We start from the raw sequence: 13,550 nt of genomic DNA, 5'->3' as shown, positions 1-13,550 counted from the left end.
TGGAGTTGCACTGTAGGTTGAAGATGGTCCTTTTTGTAGTTTTGAGATTTACTTAAGGGGAGAGCTGTGATTCAAAATCTGTCTGCAGGTCCTGGTATTCGCTGACAGGTATGTAGATAATGTGGAACCCACTTCCCACTACCCTGGAATCTGTCCGTGAAGTGGTGCTGTAGGTTTACTCCCTGAAATAAAATGTGGTTAAGAGAGGGGAGAGAATGAAGCAGATAGTGGGCTGAAGAGGGGAGTGGAGAGATAGAGGAGTAAGGGGGGAAACAAATGAGTGTGCCAACAAATTGAGAGAGGCCTATACTGAAACTGATAAAAACAATAGACCACAGCTACAGACGAACCAACTCTCATACAAAAAATAAAAAATAAAAATAAAACATATAGTGATGCTAACCAACCACCTTGTTAGTGTGCTGTTCCTCTATACAAAGATATGGTTTACAGAGAGAAGAAAAGAGAAGAAAAGGAAAACGAAAAAAGAAAAAAGGGAACAATACAGTAGGAATAGAATTAAGTCATTAAACTAATAGTATCAATGAAGTACACTCTGAGACATTTCGTTTAAGTCCAATGTCCTTTCAGGTCTGATTTCTAGTTTTCTTTTCAAGTGGTAAATTAGTTTGCAGTTAGTGTCAGTTGCCCCTGGTCTACTGTGAAGGACAGTTCAGGTTACCCTCTGTTCACCACTCTGGCCTATGTCTTTATCAAGCTTGTTTCTCCCTTTTCGGTGTTGTTACCTTGAATCGCCAGCAGGTGGTGCAATCTCAGCTGCTTGCCCCAGAGGGGGTGGGGCCGGACAGGAACAAGATGGCTGCCTGCCTCAGAGCAGGCAATAGGAGCCTTACAGTGGGCAGGACAGTCTCGGTCGCAGGAGAATGATCCCAGCAGATCTTCCCTGAAGGGGTTTGATGTGGATTGCCTCGGGCTGGGTGGTGTGATGTGCTACGGCCGTCACAGAGGCTGTGGCAGTGGGCAGTGGCGGTGGCGGCAGCGGCGGCGGGGGGAGGGTCTGCGGCAGCGGCACAGTTTGCGCTGCAGTGACTGTCCAGTCCGGTGCAATGTCCCAGCGGTGGCAACGGCCGAGCTCCGTATGAAGAGCAGGCTGCGATGTTGGGGTCCACAGCCCCCTGGGGCGAGAGTCAGAGACCCACTGCAGATCTGCTTTGCAGAGGGCTTCAGAGACCCGGTTGCCCCGTCGCCATCTTGCCGTTTCTTATGCTCAGTGTTTTTTTCTATATCAATTTTTTTCTATCCCTCTGATTAGGCATTATTATTATTTACCATTTTCTTGTGTCATCTCATCATTCCTCTGTGCTGACCTTTCCTCTGAAGCATTTATTTTAGAAGCTCCGTTGTTAGTAGATTCTCTCAGTTTTGGTTTGTCTGTAAATGTTTTCAAAGATAGTTTCATTTGTTGTATATTTTGAGATTGATAGTTATTTCTCAAAGCACTTTGAAAATATTTATCTTTACATTTCCATTGCTGCTGTGTTGTCATCTCTCCGTTGAATTGTTCTTTGTTCATAAGTAGTCTTTGTGCTTTATGCAGTTTATTTTAAGATCTTCGTCTTTGTGTACAGTTTTTTGCAGTGAGGGTATGGATTACTATTTATTGAGCTTTCTACAACTGGGAATTCAATTTTTAAAAGTAAATTCTAAAAAAATTTTCAGCCATGTTATCTTTGAATATTGCCATTTGTCCCTTTACAGGGCAGTACTCCCCTCCCTCAAGTTCACCCAATCAGTCAGGTTGCCATCTTTCAAGATCCTGGCTTTATTCAGAGACTTTCAGTTACTTTCCCACTATCCCTACTCTTCTGTTTATTTAGATTAAGAAAAAAACCCTATCCTATTATGTTCATACTTGTATGAATATTCTTTTTGAATTTTATAGTCTCGTATCTATTGTTGTATAATATGAACTCATGGACTTTGACAGAATCAGTTTGATTTAGTTAATTCTTATAACAACCCCCCTCCCAGTTTTTTCCTCTCACCTTTGCTTTCTCTGTTCCTTTGTTCAAATTATTCTAACTTGGCAAGTGGGAATCTTATGCCCAGTGCCTTTGATATTCTTACTTTTTGGTGAAAACATTTCCCAGATCCATTCTGATTAGTTCTTTTGTTTGTTTTAAGACATGAGAGTGGCCTAACTTCAAGGAGTCCTGGTTTCTTTTAGTGAGGAATGACAGAGATGAAAATACAGATGCTTGTACACACATAGGCATTGGTGATTGTCAGATGTGCTGTTGCTTCCAGGTCGACCATTTTTAGGAACTGAGTGAGAGAAAGTTCCTTCACCTTGATCTTTACAATGAAATATAATAGGCTTCTGTTCTCTAACTTTTAACAATTAAATATATATATGGTTTTCTAAGCCTCTAAGTCTTATTAATTGCTACTTGGGCTAATAAGAACTTTAAAATCATACTCAGATTTGGTAAAATAAAACAACTCTGTCTATATGTTTTACTGTTTTTAAGGTTATCAAATTATACTTTTTGACATCTATTTTCAACTAATTCAATCCTATATTTTAATCTAATAAAAATATGTTAATGAAATTTAATTTAGTTTAATTAGTTTATTTTAAGAGAAGTTGTAAAAAGAATGTTGGATTTGGAGACAGAAGACTTAAATTCTAGTCTTAGCTTAATCACATTATCAAGTGGTGTTGTGTGCTTAAGGTGCCATATAAATGTAAAGACATTTATGTCAGTGAGAAAAGTAGATAATGTAATATTTGCATTATCCAGTGTTATGTTTTCATGGTGACTTATTAGTTTTATTTCAACTCTCTTTAAAGTAATTTTAAGATCTTATGTGGTTTTACACATTTGGGCAAGATGCTCCTTTTCAGGTATGTATACCCATTTATAAGATTGATAAAATACTCAAATTGCTCTTGGTATTTTATTATTCCTTTTGGTATACCTTTATGTGGGATATAAGGTGGACCTGTTTTATAAAATACTTCTCATTAAAAAGTGGTTTTATAGTCAGGCTTCAGTGTACTGCTTTCTATATGAAAATAAGAACCAGTACTTTTAGTTACAGACTTACAGAAATTTAGAGACATTACTACAGGCGTTTAGCTTTTTTGAAGTTTTAGTGCTAGTTAGTTAATCATATATCTTGGAAATATTGTTCTTATTTGTGTTGTAGGCGGTCTAGGAGGTATTGGAATGGGACTTGGTCCGGGTGGACAGCCTATTAGTGCCAGCCAATTGAACATAGGTGGTGTAATGGGAAATTTAGGTCCAAGTGGTAAGTATCTTAAATTTCTGATTTATTTTTAAATGATATATTTGCTAGATAATAAAGCTTACATTTACTACTCTATATTATTTTTCAAAGGACTCTATTGTATAGTTAAATAGCTAGGGTGTCACTTCAGTCTGAAAGAGGAATGGAACTTTGAGAGCAGCTAACATGAAAGAGAGCAGACAAAGGTCAGGAAGGGTCCTCTGGGGCTAGCCATGTTGGAGCTAGTCTTTTGGCATTGTGAATTTTGAAATGTCTTTAAGGCAGAAGGAGACTATCATGGATGTACAGTATTTGTGGAATAGCTGAAATATTATTATATCATAGGCAACCTAAATTTGTATATCTAGTTGGGAAGGTGGTTTTTCAGGTAGCTGTTTGACTGCTTGCTAACTAATAGTTCATTTTTGGAGATTGGTTTTCAAACTTTCTTGTGTCAGGATTCCCTTTTTTACTCTTAAAATACTCTTAAAATTTGTTGAGGACCCCTAAATGCTTTTGTTTATTATGTGATAATATTTGCCAATATTTGTTGTATTATAAATAAAAACTTAGAGATAGTTACATATTCATTTAAAAATAGCTATAATAAATCGATTACATGTTACATAAATAAACTTTTTAAGAAAATAAACTATTTCCCAATGCAAACAATATTAGTGAGAATGGTGGCATTGTTTTATTTTTCCTTACATCTCTTTAATGTTTGACTTAATACCTTACAGCTATGCTGTTATATCTGTGTCTGCATTCAGTATGGGGTGGTCACATATATAGTGGCTGGAATATTACACTTTATACTCACAAGAGAATGAGAGTCGAATAGTCAAATAATGTCTTTAGTATATGATGACTAAAATAGTTATCCATTAAACCCTCCAGAGTCCCCAGTCCATACTTTGAGAATTACTGTTTTAATTGAAGGCCTAATAAATGCTATCAGATTCCTATTTTTGCTGAGGGGCTATGGTTGCACATTAACTTATGAGGGTGTTCTGGTAATCATTCTGGTTCAAACTGTTTTTTTTCTTTAATTTAGGCTTTTATAACCCCCACCCTCTTAAACACATTCTATTTATATTTTTAAATGATTACTACTTCCTTAACTGCCATGTCTGGAGAATACCTTACGTTCTAGTCTGATCTCTAAATCTGCTGTAGTAATATTTGTGTGTTTGTGCTGAGGGGGCTTTATCAGCGATAGTAATATTTCTTTGCTTGTTCCAAAAAAAGTGAATGAATACCTAGTTCTAGATATTCTCTAACTGAATGTGGTGGGTGTGACCAGTGAATTTTACTTTCTTGTCTAATAAATGTTCAAAGAGGCCTTTTTGAGGACTCATGATTAGATAGCTGCTATAGCATGGCACGTTAAACCATTCCTCCTGTACCCCACTGCTTCTCTTTGTGTTTCATTGTGGCTAGACCAGTGGTATCTGTTTTGCTATCATGCATTATGTCATTCTTTAGAGATAAAAATAAAATTTACTGAAAGTTTATACTGTGTGTTTTATTTGAGGTATGGGAATGGATGGTCCAGGTTTTGGAGGAATGAATAGAATTGGAGGAGGTATGTATAAGCATTTGTATTTTGTATAACCAAAATACATTTTAGCATTTTTAGTAAATTAGAATCTGCATTGAGAATACCAAGAAAAAAGTCATGGTTTATTGTTGGCTCATGTTCTAAATGCTGCTTGCAGAAATTGAGCCTAGTACATACTTAAGGGAAGGTGGTGTGTTAAGAAGTAGCTGCAAAGGTCGGGTGGTTGAAAAGCTTACTGATGAGACTTTACAAAATTTATCTTTCAGCTGTATAACTTGACAGTCAAATCTCAAAGTTAATCTTTATTCCATAGGAATTGGGTTTGGTGGCCTGGAAGCAATGAATAGCATGGGAGGATTTGGAGGAGTTGGCCGAATGGGAGGTAGGTAAATGTAGGTAGTAGGGTGTGTATGCTACATTTAGTTTTTATTATTATTAAAAACTTCCCACTTGACTTAGGAATGGGTGCTATAGATGTCTTCAGAAGGCATAAGGAAGGGCGTTAGGGGATAAGGATAGGCATGGAGGGAATAAGGATGGTATATATGTCATGTGAGGTAAGTTGTAAATCACAGACTGTTTTGTATTTGTGACTTATTCTGTCTTTTCAGTTTAGTTTAGATATATTCCTGAATATCTTACCATGCATTGATATACTTGAAAAAGGGTTAATTTGTTGCACAATCTTTTCAGAGCTATACCGTGGTGCGATGACTAGTAGCATGGAGCGAGATTTTGGACGTGGTGATATTGGAATAAATCGAGGCTTTGGAGATTCCTTTGGTAGACTTGGTAGGGCTGGCTGCATACTTCTCCTTTTCTTTTTGTAGGTTATAATTTTCAAAATTTGTTCTCTTTTTTGTGAAGAATCAGAAGTTTATAATGTTTCATACAGTTTATTTCCTGAAGAAAACACTTTAGGCATTTTAATGTATTAGCTCTCTTATTCAATACCTTACATATTTGAACCTCATTTTCATAAGACTTTATACTTTTCAGTTATTGTACATCCCCCGAGAGCATAGTACCTTGGGAATTTGAAAGTATGATTATTTAAATTAATTAGTATATTATCTTTCCATCCTTGTTTAGGTAGTGCAATGATTGGAGGGTTTGCAGGAAGAATAGGAGCTTCTAACATGGGTCCAGTAGGATCTGGAATAAGTAGGTTTAAATTTTACTAGAATTTATTCAGTAATATTTGACTGCTTGCAAAGACTTTGCAAGAGTAGTTACTGTAGTTTAGTAATACTTTGTTCTTAAATGTTAATATGTCTTGTTATAATTTCAGAAACTTTGATAGTTATTGAGCTAAGCTTTTGTTTGATCATTGTTTGAAATTTCTAATTTTACTGTTTAAATTTTACTCCTTTGATATTTTTAAACTAACACTAGAATATGTGTTAACTATCAACCAATTCAAGAACCTTCTTTCCAACTGAAAGATGTGGGGATTTCTCTGATCATGTGTCAGGAATAGCTCTTGCTTTAATATCAGCTTTGTTTCCTTGCTTATTTTCTATAACAGCTATAAGTGACTAGCTTGTTTTATCTGTGACAGCTATTTTGTGTCTTTTGGTTAATGTGGTTACAACACTTTTAGAGACCTGAGCTTGAGGGCTAAGGTTGAAAGAGGTTTCTTTTCCTCTTATACCTTTCCTGTAATAGAATCGAGTAGTTGCAGCACTGGGGAGTGCTGAATCTCCCATCCATCTATTTCTACCACTACACTAGGCCTTTTATTAAGCCTTAAAACATAGTTTAATTTCTGACCTCTACTGCTTACTTGGCCAGGTCTCTGTGAACTCTTCATACTTTATTGATTTCCTGTAATTGACAAAATTTCACTAGTAGGAAATATAATGTGTTTGAACTATTCTAAGAGCGAATTCTAAAAACCTGTCAGCTGAAGACATCTACTTCCGTTGCATGTTGCTTCTCATTTTATTCCTCCTTTTCATAATCTTTTAGCCTTGGCCATTTTCTTGTTAGTCCCAGCTTTTCTATCTTCCTCTTTCATCTCAGTGTTTGTACTTCTGTTTCCCTAATTTTATATTTGTTCTTCACAAAAAACCAATTTGAGGCTGGGTGCAGTGGCTCAAGCCTGTAATCCCAGCTCTTTGGGAGGCTGAGACGAGAGGATTGCCTGAGCCCATGGGTTCAAGACCAGTCTGGGCAACATGGTAAGACCTCATCTCTACAATAAAACAAAAAAAATTAGCCGGGCATAGTAGCGTGTGCCTGTAGTTCCAGCTACCTGGAAGACTGAGGCGGAAGGATCGCTGGAGCCCAGCAGGTAGTCACTGGGGTGGCTGTGAGCATGCCGCTGGACTCCAGCCTGGGTTACAGAGTGAGACTCCAACTAAAAAAAAAAAAGCCATTTTGAGAGGCATGCTAATTTTTATAATTTCTATGTATAGGGATATTATAGATATAAGAAAAAAGAATATGTTTTGAGAATCAGTAGGATTGGAATTATTAAAAGGGACAGGAAATAGAGTTAAGGCTTAAGATTCAAGTAGAATAAAGAATGAGCTAGGAGCTAAATTCTCAAGTCCTATTTTTTTGTTCCTTCAACAAATTCGCTATAATATTGGAATTAAAAATTACATTTTGCTATGATTATTGAATTGCTATGAAAAGAAGAGAAAACCTGTGGGAAACAGAAGTGAAGATACTGAGACAAAAATGAAGCTAGGAAAGGAATATTTACATGTAGGAAAGTATGATAAGAGCAACAACATCTGTGCTGGAGTTGTAGTAATCTTTATTTTATCTTTATTTTACTTCTAGCAATTAATATGCTTGATATTATTGGAAAATAAAAATGATGGTAAAAGCTACTGTAATGTTATTGAATAAAGTGATTGATAGGGAATTGATATAGTTTGTATGTTTTATGATCAGAATGTGATTTTATAGAGGTATATATGTATAATGTATTTATATAATGGCTAGAATTAAGATTTCTCAACTAACTAAATGAATACCAAAAGTAAATTTTGTTCCTTGGAATATTATTGTATTGTCTGTATGAAAATAGCATTATGTTTGTATATTATTTAATTATATAGATGAATATCTTGCTCCTCCTCTTTCTCAAAAATGACTCTCTCCCTCTTTCCCTTTTTCCTCCTTTTTCTTCTGTTTTTGAAATGAAACCATAAAACTCCCGAATCCTGCCTTCCCTTCTTGAAAATCTAGGTGGTGGAATGGGTGGCATGAACAGTGTGACTGGAGGAATGGGGATGGGACTGGACCGGATGAGTTCCAGCTTTGATAGAATGGGACCGGGTATAGGCGCCATCCTGGAAAGGAGCATCGATATGGATCGAGGATTTTTATCAGGCCCAATGGGAAGCGGAATGAGAGACAGATTAGGCTCCAAAGGCAACCAGATATTTGTCAGAAATGTAAGCAAATCAATGTAAAGGATAATTAAAATTCTTGTTTTTCTTGTGTATATGTTACTAATACCTCTTTTCATTCTAGCTGCCTTTTGACTTGACTTGGCAGAAACTAAAAGAGAAATTCAGTCAGTGTGGTAAGTATGTCATTGACTGCAGATATATCGATATTGATTATGAAGTAAAAATTGGTTTTAACTTTTAAACTCTATGTTTAGACCATTACCTGGCCAACTGCCTATTTCTGGATCGTCTGGATAGTGTCCCAGGTCTAATTTCACCTCAAATAAATGAATTATTTCTCTATCTTCTGACTTAGGACAGTGCAAATTACTATTAAATAACAGGGTTTAGAGTATATCCTGTTACTGTCTCTTGTCAACAAAGAAAGGGCTTCTTTTATTATCTCATTTTAAAAGGATTAATATGTCATCATTACTTGCATTAAAAAGCTTTTTTTTCTCATGAGAAATATTAATAAATGGTATATTTACTTCCTTGCATACACTGTAGTGCAGTAAGTTATCAGCATGAACACTGAGATGCTGACTTCTGGTTGATATGGATAGGTGAGAACCTTCTCCACATGCTGTATTCACAGGAAACTTAACTGATGGCATAGAAGCTACTGCCAGCAATTCCTTAGACATAAGTGTATTTTGTTTGCCTTTCTAATTCTTTGTAAACTGTTCTTAACTATAATGATACTACCTATACACTGTTAATGTTCCTGAGATCTAGATGTTTAGGTGGTCTGTTACTTTTAAAAGAGAGCCTTTTTTTGTACCATACTTACTTTTGTTGTAAAATATCTTAATTGATAAAATTCTCACTTTTTTTGGCAAGGATGGGAGAATTAGTGTGAGTGGTACAAAGTAACAAAGTCTTTGCTAGTATTTTTCTACTATTGCACTGAATCCCAGAGACTATAATGACAATCGGAAGCTACATAGGTAGCATATAATGATGAAAAAAGGTTAAAAGTTGTATATTCATCCTGGAGGTAACAGGAAGCTAAGAGTATTTGTAATATGTCTTTAATTTTTAAGATCATGAAGGGAATAGGTTCAGTGTTAGGTCACAAAAGTAGCCTGTTTCTACTATCAGAGACAGTATTATCAACTGGGTTCTCATAGTTCTTTGTACTTAGCTCTATTATAGCTTTTATTATATTGTAGTTATTTTTTCAAGTTTTCTTTAGTCCTGAAGACAAGAACTGTCATCTTTTTATCCTGGCATCTTTTTCTTTTTTTTTTTTAGAGAGACAAAGTCTGACTCTGTCACCCAGGCTGGAGTTCAGTGGCGCAGTTGTAGTTTACTGCAGCCTCAAACTCCTGAGCTCACATGATCCTCCCACCTCAGCCTCTGCATGATTAATTTTTTAAATTTTTTGTAGAGATGGTGGTGTCTTGCTATGTTGCTCAGGCTGGTCTCAAACTCCTGGCCTTAAGCAGTCCTCCCATTTAGGCTTCCCAAAGCACTGTGAGCTACCATACCTGGCCTATCCTAGCATCTTTTGTTGCCTCTGTACAATATGGTAAGAATTTATGAAATGTTTGTAAGTTGAGCATTCTGGGTAGTTCTTTATTCATTTATTCAGTTATTTATTCATTCATCAAATCTACAAATATTTTTTTGACAATCTGCTAGACCCTAGAATTATGATGGTAAACAAAGTCAGATACCCCTGCCTTCAAAAAACATACAATGTGAATTTGTCCAAATGTTCTGTGGACCCCCTTTCTTGATCATCCTTTTATTTTGCACTAATTTAAAATTCATGGAACGGAAACTTAATTTTTTTTTTTTAAGTGTTGTTGAAAACAAGTCAACTGGTAAAATAATCACCATTAAGAGAAAGCAAAAATAGTAAAATTGTTTCAAGGTATTGGTTGTCTTTTTAGGAGTAAGAAGAGCTACTAGGATGAGTAAGCAGAATTTGACCATGATCCCATAGATTACAGAGGAAGGAATATATTAAAGTCCTAGTGAAATACATCAAGAGTAGTGACAGCAAGTATAATCTCTGTTGACGTAGTTTCAGTGAAAAATATTTCATAATGGGATTTGACATTATGTTAACAAGTAGAAATGAAACAAGGTAAAAGAGAAAAGTAGAGCAGAGAAAATGACAAAATGTGAGCAGTGTTGAATTGTCTGTTCTTTATTCTATGTAGGCAGGTTTCCTTTTGAGGTCAGGTGTGAGCAAGGCTTGCCACAAACTTGAAGTCATTGGTAGACTCCTGGTTGGAGTGGTTTTGCTTTGACAGTATCAAAATCTAAATTTAAAAATTTGTACAGTATTTTAGCCATATGAAATAGTGATTACATCATTATTTATTGTTTTAGCTCTATTATAATTATACCTTCTTGAATAATCTGTAGTTGTATTTTAAGAATAAAACATTGCTTTTGTTTTATTGTCAATTCTATTGTAAAACCATCTGACTTTCAGATTTCATATTAAGGTAGTACTATACTTGCAAAATTATCTTTTATATCTCCCTTATTTTTAACCTTGAACTATATTGATGGGAAAGAAAATAAAGCTATAATTATATAGAATTGAGTGTCCAGTTATTGACAACTGTGGAAATTATCTGGCTAATGTGAACTGAACCATCCATTTTTCTACCACATGACTTTATTTATTTATAAATATTTGAGTCTTTCTTAGTTTGTAATATTTTTTTTAATCTGCTATGAGCCAGTGAAGTTCTCTGGCAATAAAAGACAGGTTTTTGAGGGGCAGAGATTGTTTTTTCTTCTGAGCCCAAAGTGAGTAAGTGTATTCTCTTACTTGGTTTTAGTAAGAGTCTAGTGCTACTCCATGCATCTCCCATAAACAATATCTGCCAGTACATGGTCCCACTGACAAGCCCCTTTCTTATAAAATGTCTCTAGTGATTAACTATTCTTCATGGAGCAGTTACAAAGACTGAGACGATGTTATATTATGGTTTATGTTATCCTCAATACATTTTCTTAGCTTTCATAATTCAGGAAAAAATGTTATCAGATCTTCTTAAATACAAGATGAGAAATAAGTTAGTATAACTGCTACTTTCCAATACCTTCTTATAATACCAGTAAACCCCCAGAAGTAAAGTTTTTGACCCCAGGCTGGTAACCTCACATATCATTCCTGTAGTAAAAGAGATCCTTCTTTTTATCTTGCCCTATGGTAATTCCTCAGTGACGTGCATTTTCAAGAATACTGAGTGGTAAAGCTGGGCTCTGTGGCTCAGCATGTAATCCCGCGCCTTGGGAGGCTGAGGTGAGTGGATTGCCTGAGCCCGCGGGTTCGAGATCTGCCTGGGCAACCTGGCGAGACCTCATCTCTACAATAAATCAAAAATTAGCTGGGTGTGGTAGCGCACGCCTGTAGTCCCAGCTACTTGGAAGGGTGAGGCGGAAGGATCGCCGGAGTCTAGCAGGACGAGGCTGCGGTGACTGGGAGTGGCCACTGCGCTCCAGTCTGGGCGACAGAGTGAGACTCCAACTCAAAAAAAAACAAACAACAACAACAAAACAAACAAAAAACCAAAAGAATACTGAGTGACAATAAATTAACTGACCTATGCAGAGTTGGACCCCACATTAGTTCAGATTTTGCTAATGGGATCAGATAGGTATAGTCCTTCAGACTTGTTCCCGTGTTGTTGGTATACTTCAACTATGTTCTGGCCTTCTGGCTCTGTGTGATGCTGGACTATAACATTTTAGGACTTTTGTGCAAGAAAGGCCCCTTTTTAGTTATTCTTGCTGTAAACCGTATAAACAAATATAACTTGGTTCCACACATTTTCATTATGTAGTATTTCTACATTAGTATGCTTGTTAACTGCAGGGAAAATGGAGACTTGTGAATTTTCTTTACTAAAGTACTTGCTGCTTAAAACATGATGGAGTTTAGAATAACTTCACAGTAAAAATAATGTATTAACAGTACAAATAGTAATAAAAGAAGGACATTCATTGATAATCACTTTCTTTTGTTTGTAAAGAAACACCCAAACTGTTTTTTTGTTCTTATACCTTAATTATGCTTCCTTAAGGTGGATGTCTGATTTTCCTTTTTTCTCCCATGGTTATGTTACAGCTTCTCTTAGGCAGATTTTATTGAACCATTTATTTATAAATACTTTAATTTGGTCTATTTTTAGGTATGCTTTTAAACCAGCATTCCTGAAGTATGCTCCAAATGTTGTTACTAGGCTACATTACATAAAGCAGAAAGGTTTAACTGAAAGATAAGTCGTTTTTGTTACTAGTGTATGTAATAGCGACGTGTTTGATTGTTTTGTGATACTGATTTCTCATGGCATACTATTTTATCCCATTCTCTTGCTAAAATAACAGGCCTATCTTTGTTTTCTTGGATTCATACAAGATTAGTAGATATTTAAGTCAGTTAAGGAAGTTATCAGAACAAGTAAAAAATTGGGCAGGTCTAATATTAATCAGTTATTTGAAACGATTTTTTTTCTTCTGAATTATTTATCTTTATGAAAGGCAATATTTCATTTGGTATTTATATAAGATTAGGAAGAAACTTAGAAAATTTTTAAGTCTTTCTGTTGTATCCTACTGGGCTACTGGGGTTTTGGAGGAGGGGGCAATCTAATCATGAAACAAGTATCTATGGGCTACTCGTTATATAGGCTGAGTATCCAGACTAAGAAGGTTCAAGTATCTTAACTGAAGGACCTTGTCAGGTAGAAAATTCTTGAGATCAGGTCAGGAATTTGGAAGTCTTAGAGCAGTTCTTATTTCTAAACTGAGGGACACAATTGAAGAGGAAAACAAGAAAGGGAGGCTTATCCTGAAAGATTGGGAGGTAGATGATATAATAGTGGCATACTTTCTTTTGAAGTTTTGAAGATTTCTTGCTTGGGTGAAACTTACTGTTGCTACAGTGGGATACTTATTTGAAGAAAAACTCTGAGTTTTTAGGTGAAATTAGAATAAGGAAAAAATTTTCACCTTAAAATGCCTTGAAAATTTTCCACAGTCCTTTTCAAAACCAATGCAAGGTGCTGCCATTTACCAAAGTATGCGTCTTTGTTTATACTTGCTTTTTTTCAGGTACTAGCATTCAAGATACTAAGAGGACTCTGGAAACTGTGCTGCATCTATCTTTAAAGTTGTTTTTTAAGATGTATTTTCCAGTTTCATTTATTGATATTTATGAGAAACTGTGATTGCTGTATTTTTCTTTAAATTCCGGTTGTGGGCTAAATATTATCTGGATCTACTTTTAACCATTATAATGTAATTTCTCTGGAGCTTAGCCTGATCTGTACCTTTTTTTTTTTTTTTTT

The 13,550-nt window shown here is 35.6% G+C and overlaps 1 protein-coding gene across 3 annotated transcripts in view; it reads left to right on the top strand.

The window, feature by feature from the left end:
* MYEF2 (myelin expression factor 2) overlaps window positions 1–13,550 on the top strand; it is a 46,286-nt gene that overhangs the window by 28,297 nt on the left and 4,439 nt on the right. Inside the window, exons 10-16 of one of the 3 annotated variants that reach the window (XM_021714527.1) lie at window positions 3,175–3,276; window positions 4,793–4,843; window positions 5,133–5,201; window positions 5,513–5,611; window positions 5,912–5,983; window positions 8,024–8,232; window positions 8,312–8,363. In XM_021714527.1, coding sequence (XP_021570202.1) covers window positions 3,175–3,276; window positions 4,793–4,843; window positions 5,133–5,201; window positions 5,513–5,611; window positions 5,912–5,983; window positions 8,024–8,232; window positions 8,312–8,363 — 654 coding nt within the window. The remainder of the gene's footprint in view (window positions 1–3,174; window positions 3,277–4,792; window positions 4,844–5,132; window positions 5,202–5,512; window positions 5,612–5,911; window positions 5,984–8,023; window positions 8,233–8,311; window positions 8,364–13,550) is intronic. The other 2 variants (XM_021714528.1, XM_008062179.2) reach the window with 2 other exon arrangements.

The sequence above is a fragment of the Carlito syrichta genome, unplaced genomic scaffold (assembly GCF_000164805.1).
Source record: "Carlito syrichta isolate Samal-C Ts95f unplaced genomic scaffold, Tarsius_syrichta-2.0.1 Scaffold305660, whole genome shotgun sequence".
Lineage (NCBI taxonomy): Eukaryota > Metazoa > Chordata > Mammalia > Primates > Tarsiidae > Carlito > Carlito syrichta.
This window is presented reverse-complemented; position numbering and strand designations above follow the sequence as displayed.